At 37.2% G+C, this 24,230-nt stretch overlaps 3 protein-coding genes across 4 annotated transcripts; 2 read left to right on the top strand and 1 right to left on the bottom strand.

Annotated features, from left to right (window-relative positions):
• Positions 1-76: 76 nt before the first annotated feature.
• LOC109706343 (pentatricopeptide repeat-containing protein At2g13600-like) lies at positions 77-7,950 on the bottom strand. 2 transcript variants are annotated; one of them, XM_020227131.1, is made up of 7 exons: positions 6,103-7,950; positions 5,886-6,017; positions 4,673-4,737; positions 3,584-3,805; positions 3,065-3,191; positions 878-930; positions 77-120 (listed from the first exon to the last, which is right to left on the bottom strand). In XM_020227131.1, the coding sequence occupies exon 1, from the start codon at positions 7,870-7,872 to the stop codon at positions 6,511-6,513; it is 1,362 nt and encodes a 453-aa protein (XP_020082720.1). In that variant the 5' UTR covers positions 7,873-7,950; the 3' UTR covers positions 77-120; positions 878-930; positions 3,065-3,191; positions 3,584-3,805; positions 4,673-4,737; positions 5,886-6,017; positions 6,103-6,510. The 2 variants fall into 2 exon arrangements, with proteins under 2 accessions (XP_020082720.1, XP_020082719.1); XM_020227130.1 differs by having other exon boundaries at positions 6,112-7,950.
• A 3,085-nt stretch (positions 7,951-11,035) lies between these two features.
• Positions 11,036-19,268, top strand: LOC109706342 (myb-related protein 3R-1-like). The gene is made up of 12 exons (XM_020227129.1): positions 11,036-11,235; positions 11,549-11,781; positions 11,911-11,965; positions 12,319-12,376; positions 13,358-13,452; positions 13,593-13,696; positions 14,378-14,506; positions 14,707-16,375; positions 17,319-17,632; positions 17,839-17,956; positions 18,159-18,356; positions 18,885-19,268. Exons 2-12 carry the CDS (start codon positions 11,675-11,677, stop codon positions 19,014-19,016), a joined length of 2,979 nt encoding a protein of 992 aa, XP_020082718.1. The 5' UTR covers positions 11,036-11,235; positions 11,549-11,674; the 3' UTR covers positions 19,017-19,268.
• An 873-nt stretch (positions 19,269-20,141) lies between these two features.
• Positions 20,142-23,668, top strand: LOC109706341 (rho guanine nucleotide exchange factor 8-like). The gene is made up of 7 exons (XM_020227128.1): positions 20,142-21,120; positions 21,330-21,446; positions 21,645-21,799; positions 21,950-22,024; positions 22,131-22,403; positions 22,512-22,835; positions 22,968-23,668. The coding sequence occupies exons 1-7, from the start codon at positions 20,925-20,927 to the stop codon at positions 23,370-23,372; spliced, it is 1,545 nt and encodes a 514-aa protein (XP_020082717.1). The 5' UTR covers positions 20,142-20,924; the 3' UTR covers positions 23,373-23,668.
• The last annotated feature ends 562 nt before the right edge of the window (positions 23,669-24,230 follow it).

Raw genomic sequence — 24,230 nt, 5'->3', positions numbered from 1 at the left:
TATGCCATACCGAATATGTTGATCGAAAGTGAGCATAATAATTGAGAGAAAAAATCCATCCACAAAGTGAATAAACCACCATGTGATATAGAAGTAACTGCTATTGGAAAGAGGATCACACTGCAAGGAAGAGATGATGTAAAACAACAAACAAGAACAAGTATGAAAAGGAACAGCATAAAGTTTCATTTCAAAGTTAGGGTCTTGCCACATAAGCTAAAGAGACTTTTGCAGTCTAAGCTTTAAGCTAGGATAGCTCTCTAAGTAGATTTGCAAACGTCTATTTAGTTATCTAAGTTTCTGATATACTAAATAAAGACAATTTTGTTAGGAACTCTTCAGTGCCGATGGATTGGAAAATAATAATGTCCACAACTCCACATATTGTAAAAAATTGGCAAGTAAAATAAAATAAGCGAAGTATGCAAATAATTCCACACAATCTCCTGGAGAGCTCAACTCTACTTTCAACAAACAGGAAACAGGCAATTCAATTGTAATTATATGAATTGCCAAAACCACTTCTAGAGTATACATCAATATGATCAATCATAGATTAATTGTGAACTAGATAGAAGACATACTTCCTTGGACAGCAAGTCCAAAGATAAAGCTTTGCTGTATAAACCAATAGAAGCAAATGGGGTGTATATCCAAACATTTCACCTATTCCTTAGCCGAGTACAGTTTTATTTTGGTAAGTTTCACTCAATGCTTGAAGGTCCTTAATCTACAAGTGTTAGGGTTATGGGAACTAGAGAAATATCTCACCCAGAATACCACTGCCAGAAAAAATATGTCGATACATTTACTGAGGAAGAGGATAGCATATCTAGAGAAATGCACAAATCTCAAGTACTAAAGAAAAGAAGCTCACCATCCAGTCATGAACTTTTTTGAAGCCCAGCTGCGAAGAACATTATGAAATGCCTGCATTTTATCACCTCATCAGTAAAAACAGTATCAAGCTTCTTAGAAAGATTATTAGATCAAAGAGTCACAGCATCTTGCAGATGCCTGCTAGATACACATTTGCTTTGTGGCGAATAACATTGACTATCATTCAGAAAAAGGCATCACTTAATCAAACATATGCCAAGAGAATCAGTTTCTCTATCCTTCTTAAATAACAAACCTTTAAGTCCTTAGAGCAATCTTATGCTGAACCTGAATTCAGAGTATCCAGATGGTACTATTATAATTGTGATTAACTTGTCTCTTCTATGATAGGCAGCCTACATATAATTTCTCATCCTTTTACATGTATATTGTTCCTATGTCCGATTTACCGTCTAATACGTTCCATTGGTTAAGTAATAGTTTGAAACATCGAAAGCATGATTCTCTGAAACATTCTCCTCAAGACCTAGTCGCATGACATGAGATGCTGAATTGGTGTAAATAATATAGTGAGACAAATACTAAGAGAAATTGTACCAAACAGGTTGAATGAGGAAACACCAAACAGTTCTATGAACATCGTTCACACTCATACAATTAATTATCCAAAATAGATGAAGGGCCTCCCTTTCAAGCAAATTAAACAAATTATCTCCAACCAGTTAGAAATATAGAAATTGAAACCTATTCCTCAAAAATTAGAAAAAAGCTGACGCAAACCAAAAGACCATAAGAAAGAACAAGTGTTCTAGAAAGTTCCCTTTTTGAAGGAAATAAATGAAACCTAACACGAAAAGGAAAGGGGAAAACCTAGAGATCGAATCTTCGGATAAATTCCCCAGCAAAAGGCCCCCAAAAACCGATTTTTAAGAGAAACCAATTTGCGCAAAAAGATGAGATGAGAGGCGCTCGAAGAGAGGGCAAAAGAGGAGGGTGAGGCGACTCTCTCGGCCCGAGTGTGGTGGTGGTGGTGGTGGTGGGCGGCCGGCGGCGGCGGACGGAGGAGAGGCTTGGAATCGGGGTCGTCGGAGGATTCGCCCGGCGACGGCGAAGCAGCTCCCGATCTCTCTCCCCTATTTGCCATGGCCATCGTCGACACGCTTGGGCTCCCCCGATCATCACCTCCTCTTTCATCCCCTAAAGCCCTCCCCTCTCTCTTCTCCATCTCTCTCTCTCTCTGATGTGCAACAATTGAGTGCTGTATTGTGTGGGTTCTCTATTCTCTGAAAATCGCCCCTATTTGGAGGATTAAGTTAGAAAAGTAGAGAGAAAGGAAACAGTAAAACACACACACACTCTCTTCTAATTTTTAAACTGAATAGTAATAATACTTAGTAGCTCCTTGTAACTTGTAAGCGTAAAAATGTAACGGTGGGATAGGAAAATTAAAAATCAGAGTTCAAAATTAGATTTCCTCCTGATCCCAAAGTCTAAGAAGTAACTAACCAAGAATTAAAACACGCTCTATCTTTAAATAAAAAAATAAAATTATTTATAGTAGAGATTTTATATTTATAATATATAAGAAAAACAATTCTCAAGTGACGATATTTGGATAGTTTCTCAAATTGTCTTAGGAAGAGGTTACAGCAGTTGATGAGGTAGGTGCATCAAACCCAGTTTGAGTTGTCCTCTTTGTGATAGCTACTTCATTAAATTATAAATATGACGATTTTAAACTTTTAGAATGATTAATTATTTATATGGCCTGAAAAACTCTTTCGCGCTATGTAATTTGGTCATTCAAATTCGAATTCCGCAGAAGATCCGGTTTATCAAGCCATATGTGTATGATTGCATGTATTAAAACAAATAAATTAAAAGAAAAAATAAATAATAAGGATATATTTGAGCGTGGGGTCCACCAACGAGGTGTGAAGACTCTGAACTATTGCGGTTGAAAGAAGTAAAGAAAATACTACGCGCACATACAAATTTCGTAGTAGTTTTATAAGTTAAACAGCTCAGCAGTTGAAAATTAATCTTAAAATTGTAAGCCATGCTTTTTTTTCTCATAATTTATATTTTTTATATTAATTAAATATCATCATATAAATTAATTTATAAAATATTATAAAATTTATTTATAAATAGAAATATTTTATAATATTATTCAAGAAAGAAAGAAGAAGCTGACTAAAAAGAAAGAGGGATCCAAGCAAACCTTGGTGGTGCCTTCTCTGACAGCTGAAACTTACGAGGAGGGGGGTTGTTATTTTGTGGCATCAGAAGCGGCATCTTCTCGTAACCCACGGGACAGCATCTAATTGAGCCGACCGTTTTGGTGGGAGCTTTTATTACATTAAAGACAAATTGGATTCTTCCACTAAAGGCTAAAGCATGTTTTTAATTACGAGTAGAATATACTATAAATAATTTTATGGCTTAAAAATTTATTTTTTGTATGTTTTTTTGTTAAGCCGTAAATTTTTTTATTCGAAAAACTATTTTTATAGATTAAAAAAAATATATAGAGTGTTTTCATTTTCCGTAACAATCAAATTAAATTATTTTTTATTAAAACAAATCTAATTTTATCTTTTCTAAAATTATCCATTAATGCTATAATTATAATAATAATGAATATTATCTAAAAAAATAATCCCCCTACACCTATACACTCTGGGGGATTGAAGGGCCTCTCACGATTGAGATTTTCAGCTAAAGGACAACAAAAGGATACCTACTGGATGGAACAAAACAAATGCGTCGATTGAGTTGAGGCTTGGCTTGATCAGACCTGCTCCATGTGCGCGTCTCATGATCATCAAATCCAAATAAACAACTTTTAGCCACATGAGATGAGCCCCACTGTCCACTTGCCTTAGAATACCTTCTCCTGGACTCCGATCCCCAGGTTAACATCGAGGACTTGTTTAATCTGCTTGCACTTCCGAAGCTTTTGCTGCAGCAAGAAGCAGATATGAAATTCCAAGTCTTAAAAGCAACTGCTGCAATTTGATGCTTTTGATTTTGTCAGAGAATAATTTTTTAATGAGTACTTTATCTAAGAGAACTACTCTACTAGTATTTTATCGAATAACACTATAGGTTACAGTAAGGTCAGACGAGCCCTCAGTATCGTAAAGGATACTTCAAAAGGATAAAGAAGTAAATAAATGAACATTGAATTCAATAGTAAAGCACTCTTTCTCATGAACAAGAGCAAAATCTGAGTTGCGATCCACCTGGTACTTGAAAGGCTACTCCTCAAAAAAAGGCTGCATTGTTTACATAAATTAGAAACTAAGTTATTGGCGTTCAATAGTTCAGTCAGACCGAAAGAAATAACCCAGCAATGATAGAACTACATAAGCAGAAGAAAGAGAGAGAGAGAGAGAGAGATTAAAAGAACTTAATCGATGCTAACAAAATTACATTTTAAAATGTAAAACAATGATACTATAAAAGCATTTGTAACTGAACAACGCATTCTTGGCAATGAAAGACAACAAACTCTTTATTTTTCGTATTGGTTAAGAAAGAATATTGTTGCTGCACATTTCACATATGGTATAAGAATGATTTCTTGACAAATTATCATATCTCAAATATTTTCCTTCTTCCTGAAACCTTACATATATACTATCGTAACAAAACCTGACCGCCCCCGCCAATTGTTGAACTGATGGTGAAATTCTAGAGTCTGAAGCAACGAATAATTTTTTTGTTTAAGTATCATAAATTGAATTACGTAGTGCAATATCCAGGAAGTAAAAAGAGATGAGTTAGCTAATGTTGGATTGAGCTTAATCTGGGATCAGCATATTACCATTTATCCAGCTCACAAATAACAAGACCGAAGCATATTCTTCAAATTTGCAGAGATTTGTCAATCTGTCACAAAAAGGCACGTCATGTAAAGCTTATTCTAGAGGGCCAAAAGAATGACACAAATTTTTTTTTAGCAGAACAAATGATCTCGAGGGCTAAAAATTTAGTAATACATTGCGGAACAGCACATCACACTATAACAGCTTGAAATAATAATTCAACTTCAAGCACTTAAAAACCTCTCCAACGAATTTTGACTTTGTTCGGGAAACAAACTTTCTATTAAAGGTATATAAGAAACTAATTTCAACAATAAGATTTCCTCAAACATGAGAAACAAACAGATGAGTTGGTCAAGTTTATGTAATCGGCAATCAATTTCAGATTTTCATGTATTTTATATCCAATCCTAGAGGATAATATAATCTTTTCCAATCGCAATTTCTTTTTCTTCCTAGAGCAATTAGTCTAACAACCAAAGGACGATGAATATAGAATTGTTGAGGACATCTACAACAGATAAATAAAGGGTGATCTAGACCTTTCAAAGAAGCCCTAATAGTTTTTTTATTGAAAACCCTTCATAGTAACTAACTATAACTGGGAGCAGAAACATTAAATTGAAACTTCTCCTTCTGAGCTGAAGAGCTAATTTAAATTGTATCTCCAGTGGAAAGCTCAAGATGTTTTGCTTGCTACTACCTGCATTTAGCTTCTCAAATAGAGTAAGTTCTCCAGAAGCAAGGTTAAGCATGCACAAAATGCTCTGTGGTATTGAGGGCGGCCACACAAAAGTGGGTGCATAACTTTTCCATGATTAATTATATGAATTTGTTAATGTATTAATAAAGGCAAAATCTAATATTACTAAAAAATTTTAATTTTGACCCAAACATTGAGGTCAGCTAGCAAGCCTTGTTTTGGTTAAGGAACTTTTGCCAAATCAAAGGTTATCCTGTGTTCTCTCACTAGTTCCTCTAATGCCAATTGATCAAAACAGCTTTCCAACTGAGAAGTGAATGAAAAAGGAAAAGGTCAAAAAACCATAAGAGTTGCATAATATTCCATGATTAAATCATGTTTTGAACCCTTAAGCAATGACAGACTTTGCATTTTCATGATAATCATCATAAAACTAAATGGGAAAGAAAACAAATGATGTTTCAAACTTCAAACTGCAGCTAAACTTGTGAAAGGTTTAACAGAGATACCTTGAAGAAGCAGGAATTAATTTGGAAACATTTTCTGATTTGCCTGATCTGCATGGTTAGTTCTTAACATCAACCAATTCACACTCACACGCCTCCTTTCAAGATTGTTACACTTCCAGAAATTGGACAAGACTGCATTATGTAAGAGATAAAATCAAACTGACAAGTGGCTCATTGGCTCCATATTTGGACTAAAGAATTAAATAAAGAGAAAAACCTCTATCACCTGTCGACCAGGCAACAATCGAATGTTAAGAGTGGGATGGTACAGTTTCACTGCACAGAGCTAATACGCATCATCTCATTTAGAAGGAAATTGAATAAGCTAGCTTTGATGTGATTCCTTCCTAAACTTTCCAATTAAAGCTAGCACAAAAGAAAGCCACACTGCTTAGGTCCAGTTGGCCCACCTGGGGCTCATGCTAAAGTGCTGTTCGAATTGATCAACAAAGTCCAAACAGCTTTTCCATTAACATCCTTCCTTGCTGCACAAGCAGTACCAGAAGCTTCAAGATGGAAATTCTTCTTATTCAAGCCTCCTGTCACACGATGTTTTGCTTCCCAACAATCTGGTTGTTGTTTCTCGAAGTAGAAAAGTTATTTCAGAAACCAAGCCAAACAGACATTAATTATTCCCTGAAAGAGCATCTGGCTCTACCGTACCATTGCCAAGCACTGGATCAGATGACCCAAAAGACAATACACTATACGGATGTACTTCAAGTTTGTGATACATTTCTGTCAACACCATAGTTACATGATTGTTTATATGATACCCATTTTTTATTACCTGGGCATGAATCTGCTTCCCATTCTCTTTTAGCAAAAAGTTGTAGCAGATAGTTAGCAGACTAACTAAAGTTATTTGATCGGGTAAAATACCCGAATTATGCATTTGATGGTAGAGCTGAAGTGCTTCTGTACAACGGCCAAGTTTCACACATCCTGAAATCATTGCATTCCATGAAACTATATTCCTCTCTGGCATTATATCAAACAATTCTTTTGCCTCATCCCACATTCCACATCTCATATAACCACCCACAATTGCAGTCCAAGTAATTACACTATGATCTTGCAATTCATAGAATACACGAGACGCATATATTATTCTGTCACATTTTGCATACATGTCTATAAGAGCACACCCAGCAACAACACCTGATTCAAGCCCTAATTTACTGGCAAGTGTGTGAATCTGTACTCCCTCCCTTAATGCTCGTAAATTTGAGCATGAATCAAGAATAAGTGATAATGTGATGTTATCTGGGACTAGCCCAAAAACCATCATTAGACGAAGTGCGCATAGAGCTTTACCATCCAATTTGTTCAATCCTAACCCAGAGATCAATGAATTCCAGCACACAAGGTTTGGTTCGTCTAATACATCAAATATTCTTATAGCGGCTTCACACTCGAAGTTGTAGCTGTACATGTCAATAAGAGCACTGCCGACAAAAACAGAAGAATCAATGCCTAGCTTGATAGTTTGTGAATGGAGTTGTTCACCATAACTCAAGCCAACAAGATCAGAAGCTAACAGAAGGCTTCCATAGGTGAACTCATCACCCTTTTTTCCCTCCAATTGCATTTTTCCAAAAGCTTTGTGAGCCTCCTCATTCATTCCAAGTTCAGAATAACCTCCAATGAGGGCATTCCACAATGGAACACTCTTCTTCTCCAAGCAGTCAGATAGTTTAATCGCACTATCTATAAACCCATGCTTCGCATATTCAGCTATCAACACACTCCACGAGAAGTCATCAACTAATGGCATATGATTAATGATTCTTATAGCTTCACTGAAACCTCCACATCTTGCATACAACATCACAAGAACACTTCCAACAATCACATCACTTCCAACTCCGTGTTTCAGAATCAAGGCATGGATTTTAAACCCTTTTTTAGAATCCATCAACCCTGCACATGCAGTTAGAGCACAAACGAGCAATGCTTTATCAGCCCTAAGACCTGTTTTCAACATTCTGTGAAAATAACAAATTGCTTCTCCATTCCTCTCATGTTGAGAGCACCCAGCAACAACTGAAGTCCAAGAAACCACATTCTTCTCAGGAAATTTATCAAAGAATGTAAGCGCATCCCATCTTTGAGCAACAAATATAAGCATGCAAGCATCGAATTCCACGTAAAAAATCTCTTTCACACCCATTTCATCAAACACGACCTTCCAGCATCCTCCAATTCTCCACACTTTCCAATAAAGCCCAATGAGAGCCTACTACCACCTGCACATGCGAATCGAGTCCCAACTTACTCGAACAGCCATGGAGCTCTGCTTCCATTATTAGAAAATCTAAGATTGCTATCAAGCGCTAATAATACTAGAAACACCAAAATGATCAACCCTAGAATCCGAACTCCTCATCCTGACAAAAACCAGCAATGCCTCCTCACATGGCCGAAACGTGCTGATCATAACCAGATCATCGTATCCACGAAAAACTGTATCCTTTTTAGGCATTTCATCAAACAGTTGCCGCGCTCTATCAAAATCCGAATTGCAGTTAACAACACAAGTAAGGTATTCCAAGAATGCAAATTTTGGCTTCGCCATCCCCTTTAAAAACCCAATGAGCATCAGCCAAGAGCCCGCATTTACCATACATAATTAATCAGGTGATTGAGAACGAAGGGGTCGTGAACGAAACCGGAGACTACCATGTGCGCGTGGAGGCGCCGCGGCCCTCCATTAGCGTTTCCGGGGCGGCGCAGTGTCGGAGGACGGAGACGAAGCCGTCGGGTCCGACGGGCGGCCGCGGCCGCGGCGGAGGACAAGGAGGCGAGGGCTGCGGCGAGGCGGCCGGAGGCGGCGAGTGATTGATGGAGGGGGAGGGTTTGGGGGAGATGAGGCGGCTTCGCAGAGCAGGGTGGGGAGCGGGTGTGGGTGGAGAAGCGTCGGATGGTGAAGGGCGAGAAGGTGGGAGGGGACTCTCATGGAGGAATGAGGAGAAGGGGGGAGGGCCTAGGTGCGGGTGGGTGGGGTTGGGGTGGAGAAAGGAAGGGTCGGTGAAGGGTGGAGGAGGGAGCTCCATGGGGAGAGGAGGGATGGTTTCGGAGCGATGGGATCCGTTCCATGGAGAGAGAGCAAATCCTCAACCCCCTTTGCGCCGGAAAATGGTGTCACCTGATAGCTGGAGACACTTTCCCTACACTCGGTGCATCCGTACGTTTTGTGATTTTTTAAAAAATTTTAATGCATTTCCCTCGAAATTGTTACTGTTTTGAACACAAAATTAGATAAAAATATACGCAATTTACTTCAACAATAGATTATTTTGAATCTGTTATCTAGCATTTAAAAATTTTAATTTTACTATTCAATCTTTCAATTTGTTTCATTTGTGTCAGTCGACGATACTCTGATTTTAACTTTTGAATTTGTCGTTTATCTTTACATGTTTAGTTAATATACTTTATACAATTTTTTAACTATAAATTTATTAAAATAAGTAATTTATTTAAATTTTAAAGTTAAAATATCGCTCGACTCACTCAAATCAAATAAATTGAAATATTGAATAGTAAATTAAAAGTTTGAAAGATTGAATAGCATATTCAAAATTATCTATAATTTCGATACATTCTATATGTTTTCATCATAAAATTATAACTTTGTGAATTCCTAAATTTCACTACTCGCCAGTGATCGAATGCATCCAATAAATATTTTCTTCTCATAACAATGCATAAAATTTTTTATTGCTGTCTGATCAAGAGTGTTCATCCGAAATATAAATTTCACATTTGAGTGTCTCTCTTTGAGAACCAAAGGCCAGTTAATAAGTAATACTTGAGTCTAACAACCATTTGTTAGTGTAATAAATTTGTATCCATATCCTCCTTAAGAGACTAGAGCCACCAACTTCGCAGGTACGATGTTGTCCTACGGGGCCTCTCCACTGACTAGGTTTGAATTTTTCCTTTTTTTTTTTTTGAGAAAGATATTATGTTATCTATTTTGTACATATGAAAAATGAATTCAGCTATAGAACTTGAGACAACTCGATTTAAGAAAAAGTTAAAGACAACTAAGAAAAAGTAAACACAATTACTTAGAGGCTAGAGCTGCATAACTCGTAGGTCCTTAGATACTGTATAAAGTTAGAAGTTACTAGATTAGCCCTTAATTAAGAAGTGCCTACCGCGGTTGATAATTTACTTAAAAGGTATTAGTTCGGAAATCAACAGCCCATTCAAGTTGAGACTGTTGATTATTAACTTATGGGATGCGTACTCAGTAAATTTCTGATGTTCAACATACTAGAAGATAAATATGTTTAAAAAAATCTGTGATGATGGTCAGGAATGTTTGGAAACCTATTAGTAACAGAGTTGTTTGGCTCAATGTAGAGTATAGTATTATTTATTAAAATTACTTTTGGAAAATGTTATTAGGAAAAACATGCGCTAAATTAGTTTCCTCTGATAGCTTTTCTCTACGGCAAATTAAAAATTTCGAATTAGCTTCAACTTTCGTACCTCAAAACCACATTTATTTATTTTTTTTTTTTACAACAAAACCTCTAATATTTTGCCTATTGTTAGCAACACTCTAGTGTGTATTGCTGCAATTAAAAATAAAAGAAAGAGAAATATGGGTTATTATTTTCCAAATGAGTAGTAAACTAGACAAGCAAGTTTGGACCAAAATAACCAAACCATATCGAGAGCAAATACTTACGATTGGACTGGATCAAGTAACAAAAAAAAAAAAAAAAAAAATTCTGAACATAACTAATCAATTTAGGTAAATTGCAAAGTCAAAAGGACCAAAGCTGCAAATATAAAAATATATAATTTTTTTTAAAAAAAAATTATGAAATCGCCATAAGAATTCAAGATTCACTCTCCTCAGCCGGTCACTCGCACATCCTTCCACCGCCTACAGCCGGTAGTCAGCCGTTGGAATTCAAAATTTCGGGGCGGCTCGCGTGGACCATGGGCACCAACGTTCACACAGCGGACGGAGAGGATCGCGTTTCCGATCATGCACGTGCGCGTTCCTCCGTCCGATCTCACACGAGTCGAGGGTAGGGTTTTGAAACGGCTCGAATACGTCCCCTCTAATAATTATAGTTTGCAAAAGAACGAATCGGATAAAATATTTTCCCCCATCTTCAGTTCTCTTCCCCTTCGTTTCTCTCTCTCGATCTCCATTTGGAGGAGGCATTACATAGATCTCATACGCGCCATTGATCAATTGTGAAACTAAGATTCCTTGATTGCATCTGTTTGATTGGAAATGTGAAGTTTTGTGAATTTTACCTTCTTTGTTTCAAGATTTGAATTGTTTCAGCCCATTTCAAACTAGGGTTTGCTTTTTGAGGTTATAGTCGTAAGACCTTGTTTCTCCAGTTGCTATTTCTTGGAGAATGCGCAATTTGGATTTTTTTTTATTTTTCTGGGAAGATTTTCGGTCGGTGTGGTAAATGTATATGATTTTTTGGAGATTTGGTTTGATAATTCCAGGAAAGTTGGCAATTTGAGTTCTTGGTTGGGATATTAAATTTAGTAGCTTAGATTATTTGAGACTTCTAATTGCATGTCGAATATCCACTAATTATTGTTCAAATTGACAAGATTTCATAGAATGTTGTTGTCGAGGGCTAAATTTCATCTTTGTTGATTTCATTTCTCAGCCTATGATTTGGTCGTCATCAGAGGGATCTCGTAGTGCCCTCTTGGGCTCTTTATGATGGTTTGGGGATCCTTCTTTGAGAAGTTCTTCTATCGGGTGGGGATCGGGACAGAGATATTCGTCAGAAATGGAAAGTGACAAGGAGACGGTTTCCGAGAGAGGTGAAGCTTCTACTTCAGTGGCTGCTCATCAAGGGAGTTGCAATAATGCTCAGAGACGACGGCCACTGAATGGGTAAACCCTTTTAGACACTATTCACCTTAGTTGTGATGTGGCTTCGAAATCCGTCTTACGTGCTTCTAACCCACCAATTATGTCTTTTTGATTTAATGTGCTGTTCACAAACTGAAACTTTTTCTGCAGGAGGACCACTGGTCCGACACGCCGCTCAACCAAAGGCCAGTGGACACCTGAAGAGGTAACCTCTGAATGATACCATATGTAAGATATAGTCCAGTACATTCTTCTTTGTGGATGCAAAACCTACACAGTCACTTTCCCTGTAGCAGATGGAATGCGATCATATGAAGTTTTGACGAAAAATGATTTCAAAAAAGCTTTACTTTAAATTTCCGCAGCACTTGGTTTAGAACAGCTTGCAATTATGAGCCAGTGACAGTTGATTTGTTTGAAAATTCTCTGAAGACAATCAAGAATTACTGATTTATTTCAGGAACTTTTTTACATTTTAGTAGGATCAAGTGTCATTTTCTTGGAATTTATGGATGTTGCGTGTAAGTGTGTTTAGAATATTTTGTTATATCTATGCAGGATGCCATACTGTGCAATGCTGTTCAGCGTTTCAACGGCAAAAACTGGAAAAAGATAGGTAATTAATAGGAATAATGTACTGGGCTAGAAAGTAAAGTAGCCTAAATAAAGTTTTTCTTATGTATTTCTGTTTGAATTTCTCTTTGTAATTCTTTTATCATGCAGGCATATGCATGTTTGATGTCATTCATCATATATCCTCGCCCATTTATTAATTTATTTAAAATCAGCAAGCATCATATTGCTTCATATTTGTGTTAGAATTGTGAGAATTGTTAAATCATGTTCATTTTCATCCTTCTCAGTTTATGGTTATTGTAGATTATAATGCCATTTACCGTCACCATTACTATTATACAATTGCCATTTTTATAGGCTTCATTTTTCTTATACTTCATATTTGTATTATTAAGGTAATGTGTGCTCTTGTGGATCAGTCGCATGGTTTACCTTTTTTTAAAAAAAAAAATTGTGGTGCATGCAATGTGGCAATGATGCAGCTAATTATATTAACATCATTACCATAATAAAATTGCCATTTTTATTGGCTTCATATTTCTTATAAAGTATAATTGTGTGGAACAGTCACATGGTTTACCTTTTTTTTTTGGGTTGTGGTACATTCAATGTTGCAATGATCCAACCACTAAATCAACAATTTTGGTTTTCTTCTTATTCTGCAATCTTGTCTCGCCATTTATGCTTTGTGTGCTATTTTTACAGGCTTCATGATTCTTATAGTTGATATGTATAGTCGTTAGGTATTATGTGCTGTTGTGAACCAGTTATATTGGTTATAATTTTCTTTCTTGGTGGTGCATGGAATGGTGAAATTATACAGCGACTGCATCAACGATTTTTGTTTTCTTCTTATTCTGAATTCATGTCTTGCCATTCATGCATACAAAAACTACCGACATTGCTGTGTTTTGAATTTCTTATTTTCATGGGCTATCATTTGATATGTAATGAAGATATATTAGCTTCTTTTCTTATATGTGTTGAAGCTTGATGAATATCTATTTGCTGTATCTTCCAGCTGAATGTTTCCTCGATAGGACGGATGTTCAATGCTTGCACAGGTGGCAGAAGGTTTTAAATCCTGAACTTGTGAAGGGACCTTGGTCAAAACAGGTAAGCAATATAATCGACAGTGTTATCTGAATTGTTCCTGTCCTTATTTCCTATATTGCTTATAAACGTCAGTTCACAAGTTCTGTCTAATAGGTTTGTTTTTACATCCAACTTTTTCTTACTGGTTTTTCTCTTTACAGGAAGATGAGATAATTATTCAAATGGTGAAAAAATATGGTCCTAAGAAGTGGTCAACAATATCACAGGCATTACCAGGACGCATTGGAAAGCAATGCCGAGAAAGGTACTGTGTGGACTAGAAAAGTCATTAAGTTAATCAGCATTAACATAAGTTTTCAGACTTTTTACATGTCTCGTCACCTTGGTGATACTTATAATAACCTCCATCTTCCCTAATCATCTTTTGGTTCCTCCTTTTCATACTGATTGTTAGCTAAGAGCGAATACCCCAAAATCTAGGATTAGGTATAAATTAGCATTCAAAAGAGGCATCAAAGCTAATTGTATAAGATTATCCAAGTTGAATGAAGGCACGCCAGCCTTGGATTCTATGTCACTCAGGTTGCAACTTGCAACTATCCATTTGCTAATCATTGTCTTAATCATTTCGTTTCAATTGCGTATTCCCCTTTGAGATAGGTTGTAATCTATATGTTAACTTCTTAAATATCATCCCAGGCATACATGTTTTAGAAGCCAAGCTTTTCTTCTGTCAGCTGGTTAGATGCCCTTTCTTTTCTTCACATGTAGTATCTTGCAGTTTTTGTGTCAAATACGTTCCCGGAAATGAAAACGTAATATCTAGCTTCTATATCCTACTTTATATATTCATTATTTTTGCAATTTATGATTTTAATAATTGTTTGTTAGTATTTTCATTGAACATTTGGTTGCTTTTGTTTGTAAAACATACTTTTTCAAAAAAAAAAAAATCATATATAATGGTGGAAAATATGTACTTCAGGTGGCACAATCATCTTAACCCCGCAATAAACAAGGAGGCATGGACTCAAGATGAGGAGATAGCACTGATTCATGCTCATCAAATATATGGAAATAAGTGGGCTGAGTTGACCAAGTTTTTACCAGGAAGGTGATAATCAGAACTAGAACCTACATGTTTCAGTCTTTCAGAAGTGATTATTTTTCCCTTTTTGTTAGTGTGATCATATTACTCAAAACCTCTTTTTTTCTTTTCATTTGTTAACTCTTTTTTTTTAATTTTTTTTTGCAAGTACTCATTTTCTATGAACTCTGGAATGAATCATCAAATATTAAATGTTTCACTCTCAGGACGGACAATGCAATTAAAAATCACTGGAACAGTTCTGTGAAGAAGAAGTTGGACTCCTATTCAGCGTCGGGTTTACTTTCACAATTTCAGGGCTTATCTCATATAGAAAATCCTTCCCACCATATCCCCACATCTTCTGTAACTAGACAAAACAGTGAAGATAGTGGCTATAAATTCAGGCAAGAAATTGAAGATTTGTCCGAGTGTAGTCAAGCCTCGTCTGCCTTAGTTCCTCGCTCTCAATCCAGTTGTGAATTGAGTAATGCAGATCCAATTTGTGATGATTTGGAAGTAAAGCCTATACATAATGATTTTGAAGTGCAAGATTATGATTTCTCATTCTGTCCCCAAGAGTATCAGAATTCAATTGAGGAAATCACACGTGAATTACCCAATGTACCACATGAACGTTCTGCATTGGAAGAGGCTCGAGATGTAGATAATGAGGTTGAAGTTTCTCAAAGAATTAATACCCATATGGCCTTACAACAAATGCCTGATGATAGCTTAGTAGAAGATACCAAAAAGTACCTGGAATATAATGGAACATCCAGCAATTTCTACATTGAAAATGAGGAACTCAGAGGACCAAAAGTGCCGGCTTCTGTCACTAGCAGTGATCATAGTTTTCCGTCAGACTTTTGCCAAGATAATTCCCTACAGTATACTATTAGTACACCAGATATGACAAATAGTGGTCATCTCTCAGGTATAAGTTGCCAACATGATGCATATTCTTTTGAACCTCATAGAAATTTTGGTTCTTACACATCCCCCTTATACCATGTTTCATCATCTAGTATGCTAGACTCATCATATTACCAGAGTTTGACGACTGTAGTTCATCCCTCTTTTATTTGCCCAAATGATGGTAAATCGACAGGGAAGAGTGATGAAACTGAGAGAAATCATATTTTTCCAGAGACCAACAATTTAGTGCAAATTACATGTCCTGATGATGGAGTTCTTAAGGAAATTGATGCACTATCAGATGGAAAGCAAATGGTGGTAAATGAGGAACAAAAGGATAATGGAGCACTATTCTATGAACCGCCCCGATTTCCGAGCTTGGATATTCCATTTGTCAGCTGCGATCTCATATCATCATCAGACGATCTCCAGCAGGATTTTAGTCCGCTTGGAATTCGACAACTGATGAGGTCATCAATGAACTTCTCTAATCCATTCAGCTTCTCGGATTCGCCATCTCATGATGAGAGTCCAGATTTTGTACTCAAGAGTGCTGCTAAAAGCTTCATATGCACCCCTTCGATTATGAAGAAAAGGCAGCGCGAATTGTTATCTCCTTCGAATGATCATAGAGCGGATAAAAAGACTGGGATTACTGTGGATTGTGAATTGTTTGCTATATCCTCGAGTATATCCTTGACAGCCCAGTTTGCAGATTCATGTATTGGTGATGCAAAAGCTGAAAATTTTGCTTGTGGATCTTCGTCAAATTGTGAGAGAATGAAAGAAGAAGTTTCTGCTGAAAGAATGGAAGATTTATGCAATGCATCTGGATACAGAAAAGATAAAGATGTTTCCGAGGATGAGAAGATTACTGTTGAAGAACCTAGTTCGATTAGGTCTGAAACTATGGCGAGACAAGATATGTCTACATCTGCTTCAGCTTGGAAAATTGATTCAAATTCTACAGAAGAGGAAGTAAGTGCTTTGTGGCCTTTAATGTCTTTGATTATGAATCACACCCAGATAACTTGCAACTGAAGAATGAAATAACTCTTTATTTTGTTAAACAATGTCACAATACTGACTACTTGCATATGCTCTCTCACTAGCCATTTCTGCATCATAGTGTGTGATGATGCTAATTGGTTCTAGCCAGGTCTAAATACTTTACCAATATAAAAAGTAAGTAATTTATTTTTCTATAATTTATTCATTAATTGTTTTTCAATGAAAGTTATATCCCTAACATTTCAAAAAAAGGAAATTCATTGAAAAATTTTTGCTACAACCTTTGAAAGATATATCCAAGCAAGCATCTCACCAAAATAACCCAATAATTCATAATAAAATATCCTAAGTTTGGATTACTGTTGCAGGATTCTCATCATTGATGAATATCATAAACATTATTTGGATGTCATCAAATAAGTACAAGAGCAATATCAGCCTATTTTGTTTTATTTTGGAAAACAGACGCTTAGTAGAAGTAATAGACACACATCTCTAAAATACCAGATGAATATTATACCAGACATAGTAGCTATTACAGACAAAATGAGACTACTGAAGCATCTGTTCATTATTGACGAGACACTCTGGTTCATTTTACATGGAAAATTGTGAAACACAGAAAACTAATGTACAAAATAATTATTCTCTATACTTGTATCTACTGGTGATAATACCTGCTTTTGCTCTTTTGTCATTATTCCCATATTTCATCTGTACTTCTTAACGGCTTTATGGTGCCCGATTCATTTTTTCTATTTTTGACATCTTTTTGCAATCGTCCAATAGTTCATCAAAATATAATGCCAACACATTAATACCGAATTTATGCATGGAACTGAGATTTCGTCTTTGTCCCTTGCATTGTTCACTATTTTGACAGCTGTTTGTCCATGAATTTTCTATGCAGCAGCATGCTGGAATTCTCGTTGAATATAACGTTAATGACCTCTTAATGTTTTCTCCTGAAAGTGGTTCATATCCTGGGTATTCAAAAACCGGTGCAAAGTATTCAAAACATCAATTCAGACCCTTGGACTTTACATCAGACAAATGCTGCTCCACCTCCCAGTTGAACTTCATTTCTGTCCTTTCTCCTAGTGTTGGTAAATGGGAAGGCCAGCCTCCATTACCTGCTACTTCTATACAATCTATACAACCAACAGAGGTTAAAGTTGAGAACTTTGGCTCATCAATTGATGTAGATTTTGAGAATCTAAACATGTAAGATGAATATATGCAACCCTTCACCTCGTTATCCAATTTCTTATTTTTCTATGTGATGCTGCAGGTTTCTTAACTTACAATACTTTCTGTAATTTGATATTATCAGTGACGCACATTGTGCGATCTGTGATCCTTGTATTAATATGCAGCCCACATTTTTTTATTCTCTGTACTCCCTCTAAGTGTGGCCTTACTCTTGCTAGACTTGCTGACACCCCAAGCATCAAACGAGGAATAGAATCTCCTTCTGCCTGGAAGTCACCTTGGTTCATGAACTCAGTACTCCTTGCACCAAGAATTGAGACAGACATGACATATCAGGTATAGGAAAAGTGGCTTTTCTGTACGCATCCAAGTCATATTCTTCGGTGTTCTATAGAATTTTAATATTCTTTATGCAATGCCTCTCCTAACTGTTATGTGCGATGATTTACTTTAAATCATTAATATTGAGAACTTCCGAATTTCTAATCAATTTTTTAATATTGACATTTCTGGTCTCTGTTCTTCTATACTTTGACAGGATATTGGGTACTTGATGAGTCCTGGAGGAGATGGAACCTATGATGCCATCGGGCTGATGAGGCAGTTGAGCGAGCACACTGCTGCAGCTGTGGCTGAAGCCCATGAGGTGTTGGCTAGTGGAAGCCCCAGGATTGGTCTTGAGGAAAGGAAATCAGACAAGAAAATTTTCCCGAAAGAGAAAGACCAGTCGATGAAGGTATTTGATATGCCACCTAAAGTCACGGTACTCCACTATATTTTGGGTTATAAATTGTCCTAAGTTTCAATTGTAGCAAGTCCCTGAAGTTTCATGGTGATCTCAATTTCATACTTGAGATTCAGTTTTGACCCTCGTGCTGGACCTTGATTGACCTTATTTTTAGGTAGACAGTAACTGTTATCTATGTTGTCCATTGAATTATTGAAGTTGCATGAACTGTAGTTTAATAAATCAAAAATCTTTTGACAATAAGATTTGTCGTGGTTTTTCACTTTTCAGACCTTGGAGTCCATTGGTAGTTTGGTACAGCCTCTAAAACATCTATCTTTCAGTTTTTGTCAACATATTTATAACAATATAAAAATGTTTAGCCATGCATAAAACTGAGCAAGCCAATTTGGTTTCTAGTTGTAACTTATCGACTTGTGTAAGCTATACGATGTGCGGATTCAATTGTTATCTCTAATAACACCCAATTAGTCATTCCGTGGCTATCATGTTGACAAAATTCTTTTATGTTAATAGGCAGAGGCCCGAGTTCTAGATTTTAGTGGATGCGCCATGCCAGCCAGAACTGAAACAAAGAAAATAGGTATTGCAGGGACATCGGTGAGCCTTTCCAGCCCGTCCTCCTACCTTCTCAAGAGTTGCCGGTAGATAACGGTAGCATACTAAAAAATCTGTTAATATCTAATCTATAATTTTAATCATTATTATGTATATGCCCCCTTCAGTAAGTGCATTTGATTCTTTTCTCTTCTTTTTTTTTTTCCCCTGCATTTGATTCTCATTGTGTTGCAGTATACAGCATATTGTAAAGGGGCTCTGATGGAAACCTCCATTCAGATAACATCAGATTGTACTCCTGTGCTCCTTGATTTGTATGATATTTAATAATTGTTAGTTCTATTGGATGTGGTGCGGCATTTGTTTTGGTGGTGAAAAAATTGTTTAATTCATGATAAGAGGAATGCTAAAGGATTGTGCTGTGTGATTACAAAATCTGGACTGTGTTATGCATTACTATAATGGAAGAGTAACATCCTGCTGGTCAAAACTAGTTGAGCTGGAACTCTCATCGAATATCGGTGCAGTTTGACTGAAAAGAATAAAACTGTCATGTAAATTTTTTTTTTTTTTTCTAATGTTGCCAGCTGCATGATTCTATTATTTGTATTATTTACTTTTTGAAGTGATAAAATTAAATTTTTATGAGTTGACAATACAGACATGTTTTTGGTTGTATGAGGGGAATGCATAAATGATCTCTGTATTATCCTGATATTGGAACTTAAAAAAAGTTCTTTTTCTATAAAATAACTATTTTATCCTTTTTTTACATATGACTAATCTTGTTTATGTACTTGAAACAGGGGGGGAAAGCTTTTTATGAGTTTTTTCCCCCCTCTTTTAAGTGGCCAATGATGAAAATGCAATATATGAGAAACCTCATGAACTGAAACATTTAAATGAAAAGTTCAGAAATTAAGTTGCAATAGTTGGGGAATACAGGTACAATAATTGAGACAATTGGACAAGCATATAGTTTTCTACAACCTTTTGCCTTTTGGTGCCATTAGATCTTAAAGGATTCATTGGATTCTTCAAATGGCTAAAACTTTGTCCATTTGATGGACCCAAATGACTCCTATAATGGGAAGCACAAAAGAGAGTGGGAGGGAGCATTCTCATGCACTTTTCCCGGGCTTTTTCTTTGCCTCATACCTCTTCAAATCAAGTGGATAAGATTTATTATTATTATTATTATTATTATTATTTTTAGGGTTAAGCCCTACCCATTTATTCTCTCCTCTCTCTAACAAGTTCAACCAACCAGAAAACTGCTCCTTTCTATATTATAATACTACATAGTACCTTCCACCAACTTCTCCCTCTCTCCCTCCACAAACATGCACCCCACATTAGATCTCTTAGAAACAGAAAAAATTAAAAAAAGGCAAAAAAAAAAACAAACAAACAAAAAACAAAGACATTCCCCCCATTTCACCAGAAGAAAAACAAACCCACCCCAAACCAACTCCCAAAATACTCTTTTGTTGCAAATCACAAATTTTGGGAGAAGATGGTTTTCTCCCCCCCTCCTCCTCCTCCTCCCCCTTATTCAAGCCCCCATTTTTGCTTCTCTTCATCTCCTAACTCCATTTCCTTGTTTTGGTTTCTGCAACCACCTCTCTTAGGCCTCAATTCACCAAAAAAGCTCCCAACTTTCCCTCTCTTCCTCACTTCCTAACCTTGTTTCCTTTTGGGGTTTCTTCACTCTTCCCCTTTGAAGCTCAATTCACCAAAAAAGCTCCCACCTTTCCCACTCTTTCTCATCATTTTCCCTTTTTTTGTGTTTCTTCTACCTCCTCCTCTATAGTTCCATTCAACAAAAAAAGCTCCCACCTTTCCCTTTCTTTTCATCTCCTACACTTGATTCTCCAACAAAGCTTCCCCCTTTCCCACTCCAATTCCACATTTTCCATAGTGGGTTTCTTCGACTTGAGGGATGATCCGGACCGGCCTGTTGCTCTGCGATCCAAGTTCGAGGCGTTGAGCAGTGTGATGGTCCGGTTCCTGAAGAGGGGGCACAGCCTTGAGAAGTGGTCGCGAGGTGGTGCGAAGGAGATGTTCGAAATCGGTGGTGTGGGCGGGAATGGTTCAGCGGCTGCAGCATCGACTGGCGGGGCATCGGAGACAACTGTAAGGTCTCGCCATGGCGGTGCCGCCGCCAATGGTGGTCGGGAGGGGCCTCCTTCAGGTGAAACTCATTGTTCCATTCATATCATGTTATAATTTTTAGAGGATTTCATTGTCAGACACCGAGGAATCAATAGTAAAAAGCTGTGCTTTTAAGGATGATATTGAAAATGTGTTAACAAGGTTGAGGTGCATGCCCTGGTGCAATTTATGACTCATATTTATGATTCTTGTTGACTGATCATCAATAATTTGGTTTCTGTGATCCAGATATGGAGCTAATGAAGGAGAGATTCGCGAAGCTTCTTCTTGGAGAGGACATGTCAGGCTCCGGAAAAGGAGTTTCCTCAGCTCTTGCTATCTCCAATGCCATCACAAATCTCGCCGGTACTTTTCTAATCCTATTATGTATCTCATTGTTATAAGATGGCCATATTGAAACAAGTTCTCGAGTTTAGAAAAGGGAGTAAACCATCATCTTGATAGATTTATATAAATTAAGATGCTAGTAGATATATCCAAAAACTGTCAATCGAGTTGATTCGTAATGAATTTATTTTATTGTTATTTTTTGTATTTCTTCAGCCTCAGTTTTCGGTGAACACCGGAAATTGGAACCAATACCTCCCGAGTTGAGGGCACGATGGAGGAAAGAAGTCGATTGGCTTCTATCCGTCACTGATCACATTGTCGAGTTTGTTCCTTCGGCACAGACAACAAAAGATGGACAAAGCATGGAGGTCACAACCAAATTCCTTTTCAATTGTTGTCTTTCATAATCTTTACTTCCTAGATTCTTATGTGGTTGTGCAATCTGAAACGAGAGAGCGATACTGCGATAGGCACCTGCATTAAACTTTTAACATTGCTTGGTTTCTCTCTTCGCACAGATAATGATAACCCAGCAACGAAGAGATCTTCAGATGAACATCCCTGCATTGAAAAAGCTAGATGCGATGCTCATAGTAAGAAAAACAATTCTCTCTTTGTCCAAAAGCAAAATTTACATGTTAAAGCTTACTAGATGAAGGTACTAATACTTCTTTTTTTGTTGTTTGTATGGAAATTCAGGGTTTTCTCGACAACTTTAAAGATCAGACTGAATTTTGGTATGTAAAGGCCGACAGTGAAGAGTCGGATGAGGGGAGTGCTCAAAGGAAAGGCGACAAGTGGTGGCTTCCAACTGTGAAAGTCCCGTCTAACGGTCTTTCTGAGATGTCGAGAAAATGGCTGCAATACCAAAAGGAGTCTGCGAACCAAGTGCTCAAGGCGGCTATGGCGATAAATGCTCAGGTTCTTATGGAAATGGAGGTCCCTGAGGTCTACATTGAATCACTACCAAGGGTATAAATATATATACCCCTAAAACATTCTCATTCTCCCTACTACTGCACTTCAAATTTGTACTAAAATTATAAATATGTTACTTATTTAATCAAAATTCAAATGTAGAATGGGAGGGCAAGCCTTGGAGATGTGATATACAAGAGCATAACAGTTGATACTGACTTCGACCCTGAGGAATTCCTCGCATCGATGGACCTGTCGACGGAGCACAATGTCCTCGACCTCAAGAACCGAATCGAGGCGTCTATAGTCATTTGGAAGAGGAAGATGCACAACAAGGATGGCAAGTCCTCATGGGGTTCGATGGTCAGCCTGGAGAAGCGGGAGGCGTTCGAAGAGAGAGCAGAGACCATCTTACATCTCCTCAAGCACAAATTCCCTGGCATCCCTCAGTCCTCCCTCGACATCAGCAAGATCCAATACAATAAAGTAAGGAAAACAAAATTCACTTTCTTTCTCTATCTTTCGGTTCGTAAGGTCGCGTTTGGTTGGGGACAAATTCCAAGCAACGAATTTGATTAACTACTCAATGACGAAGAAATGTTTTTGAATTTTCTCCAGGACGCCGGGCACGCCATTCTTGAAAGCTACTCACGTATTCTAGAAAGCTTAGCATTCAGCGTGATGTCGCGAATTGAAGACGTCCTCTACGCCGATTCCCTCACTCAAGACCCATCCCTCAAGGACTCAACCAGAAGGTACTCGTTATCAGATTCGGAGACACCGGCAGGACCCGCGAAGAAATTGGACCCCAAAGTAGAGATGGAGAAGTTGAAAGAAGCGCCGAATTCAATGACACTATGGGACTTCATGGGTTGGCATTTCGATTCGGAGGAATCCAAAACGAAGGAAGATGAGACCGCGGACTTGAAGAAGCCACCAAAAATCGAGCCAACCAAGAAATTTTCTTATATAGAGAAAGTTGAGCACTTGGGGGGCTTGAGAAGCCCGACGGCTCGTCATTAAGGGAGATTTTTTAGAGTAAAAGGAATTGGATACAGCTATGGATTTGAATGTAAATAGTTGTTAGAGCAATGGTAGATCTCGCAGTCGAGTGATTCTTCCATCCCTCTTGTAGAAAGGGAACTGTTATTCTTTTTCTTTCTTTTCTCTTTTTTCCTTCTTTTTGGTTTGATGCACTGGGTGATTTTCTTTTTTTTCTTCCTTACCTCAGAAACCATTTGTATACTGTTTTGGCAACCGATTCTCGCAATCTGTAGCTGCTGCTGATTTTCATCTTGAGTAAAATCTAGAAGTTTGCACATGGTTTCCTGTCTAGAAATATTTTGTCAGCTTTGATCACTGTTAATGCTTGGCATTCGTCTTTATTTATCTTATCGCTTATCTTTACTAGTAAAATTACATAGAAATAACTCAATACAAAGGAATAACTATTTGTCATTTTCTTTAAACAGAAGAGTAAAAATTGTCATCATCCTCATCTGAGCCCCCCCTTTTTTTTTTGCCCCCGACGGTACAGAATCGACTAGAGCACATGCGTTTAGAAGGCTTGTAGAAATGAAAGTATATTTTAGTCTAACCTCTAGGTTTCAGTTTTTATTTCCTCAATACATACTGGTGTCAAATTTGTTACAAAAGAAAGGGAATGAAAGAGCTTGTGACAAAATTTATCACACATTGTTCTCTTCTGCCGCTATTTTCTGCAGTAATCTTGCAACAAAAAAAACATGGAAATGACCTTTATCTAAAGATTATGATTCGGTCTAATTTTGCTTTGTTCCTGCAAATCTCTAAAGGAGAATAGAAATGCGCTGTACGCACCTGCAGAAGAAGTTAGTGACATTTCAGATCAAATACAGTTAT

Source organism: Ananas comosus, unplaced genomic scaffold (assembly GCF_001540865.1).
Source record: "Ananas comosus cultivar F153 unplaced genomic scaffold, ASM154086v1, whole genome shotgun sequence".
NCBI classification, from domain to species: domain Eukaryota; kingdom Viridiplantae; phylum Streptophyta; class Magnoliopsida; order Poales; family Bromeliaceae; genus Ananas; species Ananas comosus.
This window is presented reverse-complemented; position numbering and strand designations above follow the sequence as displayed.

Bases quoted from the DNA above. Each gene is read 5' to 3' on its own strand.
- LOC109706341 (XM_020227128.1), top strand. From the start codon at position 20,925: ATGGTCCGGTTCCTGAAGAGGGGGCACAGCCTTGAGAAGTGGTCGCGA. The intron at 22,025-22,130 runs GTAAGAAAAACA...ATGGAAATTCAG, and splicing joins AGCTAGATGCGATGCTCATA to GGTTTTCTCGACAACTTTAA. The intron at 22,404-22,511 runs GTATAAATATAT...ATTCAAATGTAG, and splicing joins ACATTGAATCACTACCAAGG to AATGGGAGGGCAAGCCTTGG.
- LOC109706342 (XM_020227129.1), top strand. From the start codon at position 11,675: ATGGAAAGTGACAAGGAGACGGTTTCCGAGAGAGGTGAAGCTTCTACT. The intron at 11,966-12,318 runs GTAACCTCTGAA...ATATCTATGCAG, and splicing joins GCCAGTGGACACCTGAAGAG to GATGCCATACTGTGCAATGC. The intron at 18,357-18,884 runs GTATTTGATATG...TTATGTTAATAG, and splicing joins AGAAAGACCAGTCGATGAAG to GCAGAGGCCCGAGTTCTAGA.
- LOC109706343 (XM_020227131.1), bottom strand. From the start codon at position 7,872: ATGTTGAAAACAGGTCTTAGGGCTGATAAAGCATTGCTCGTTTGTGCT.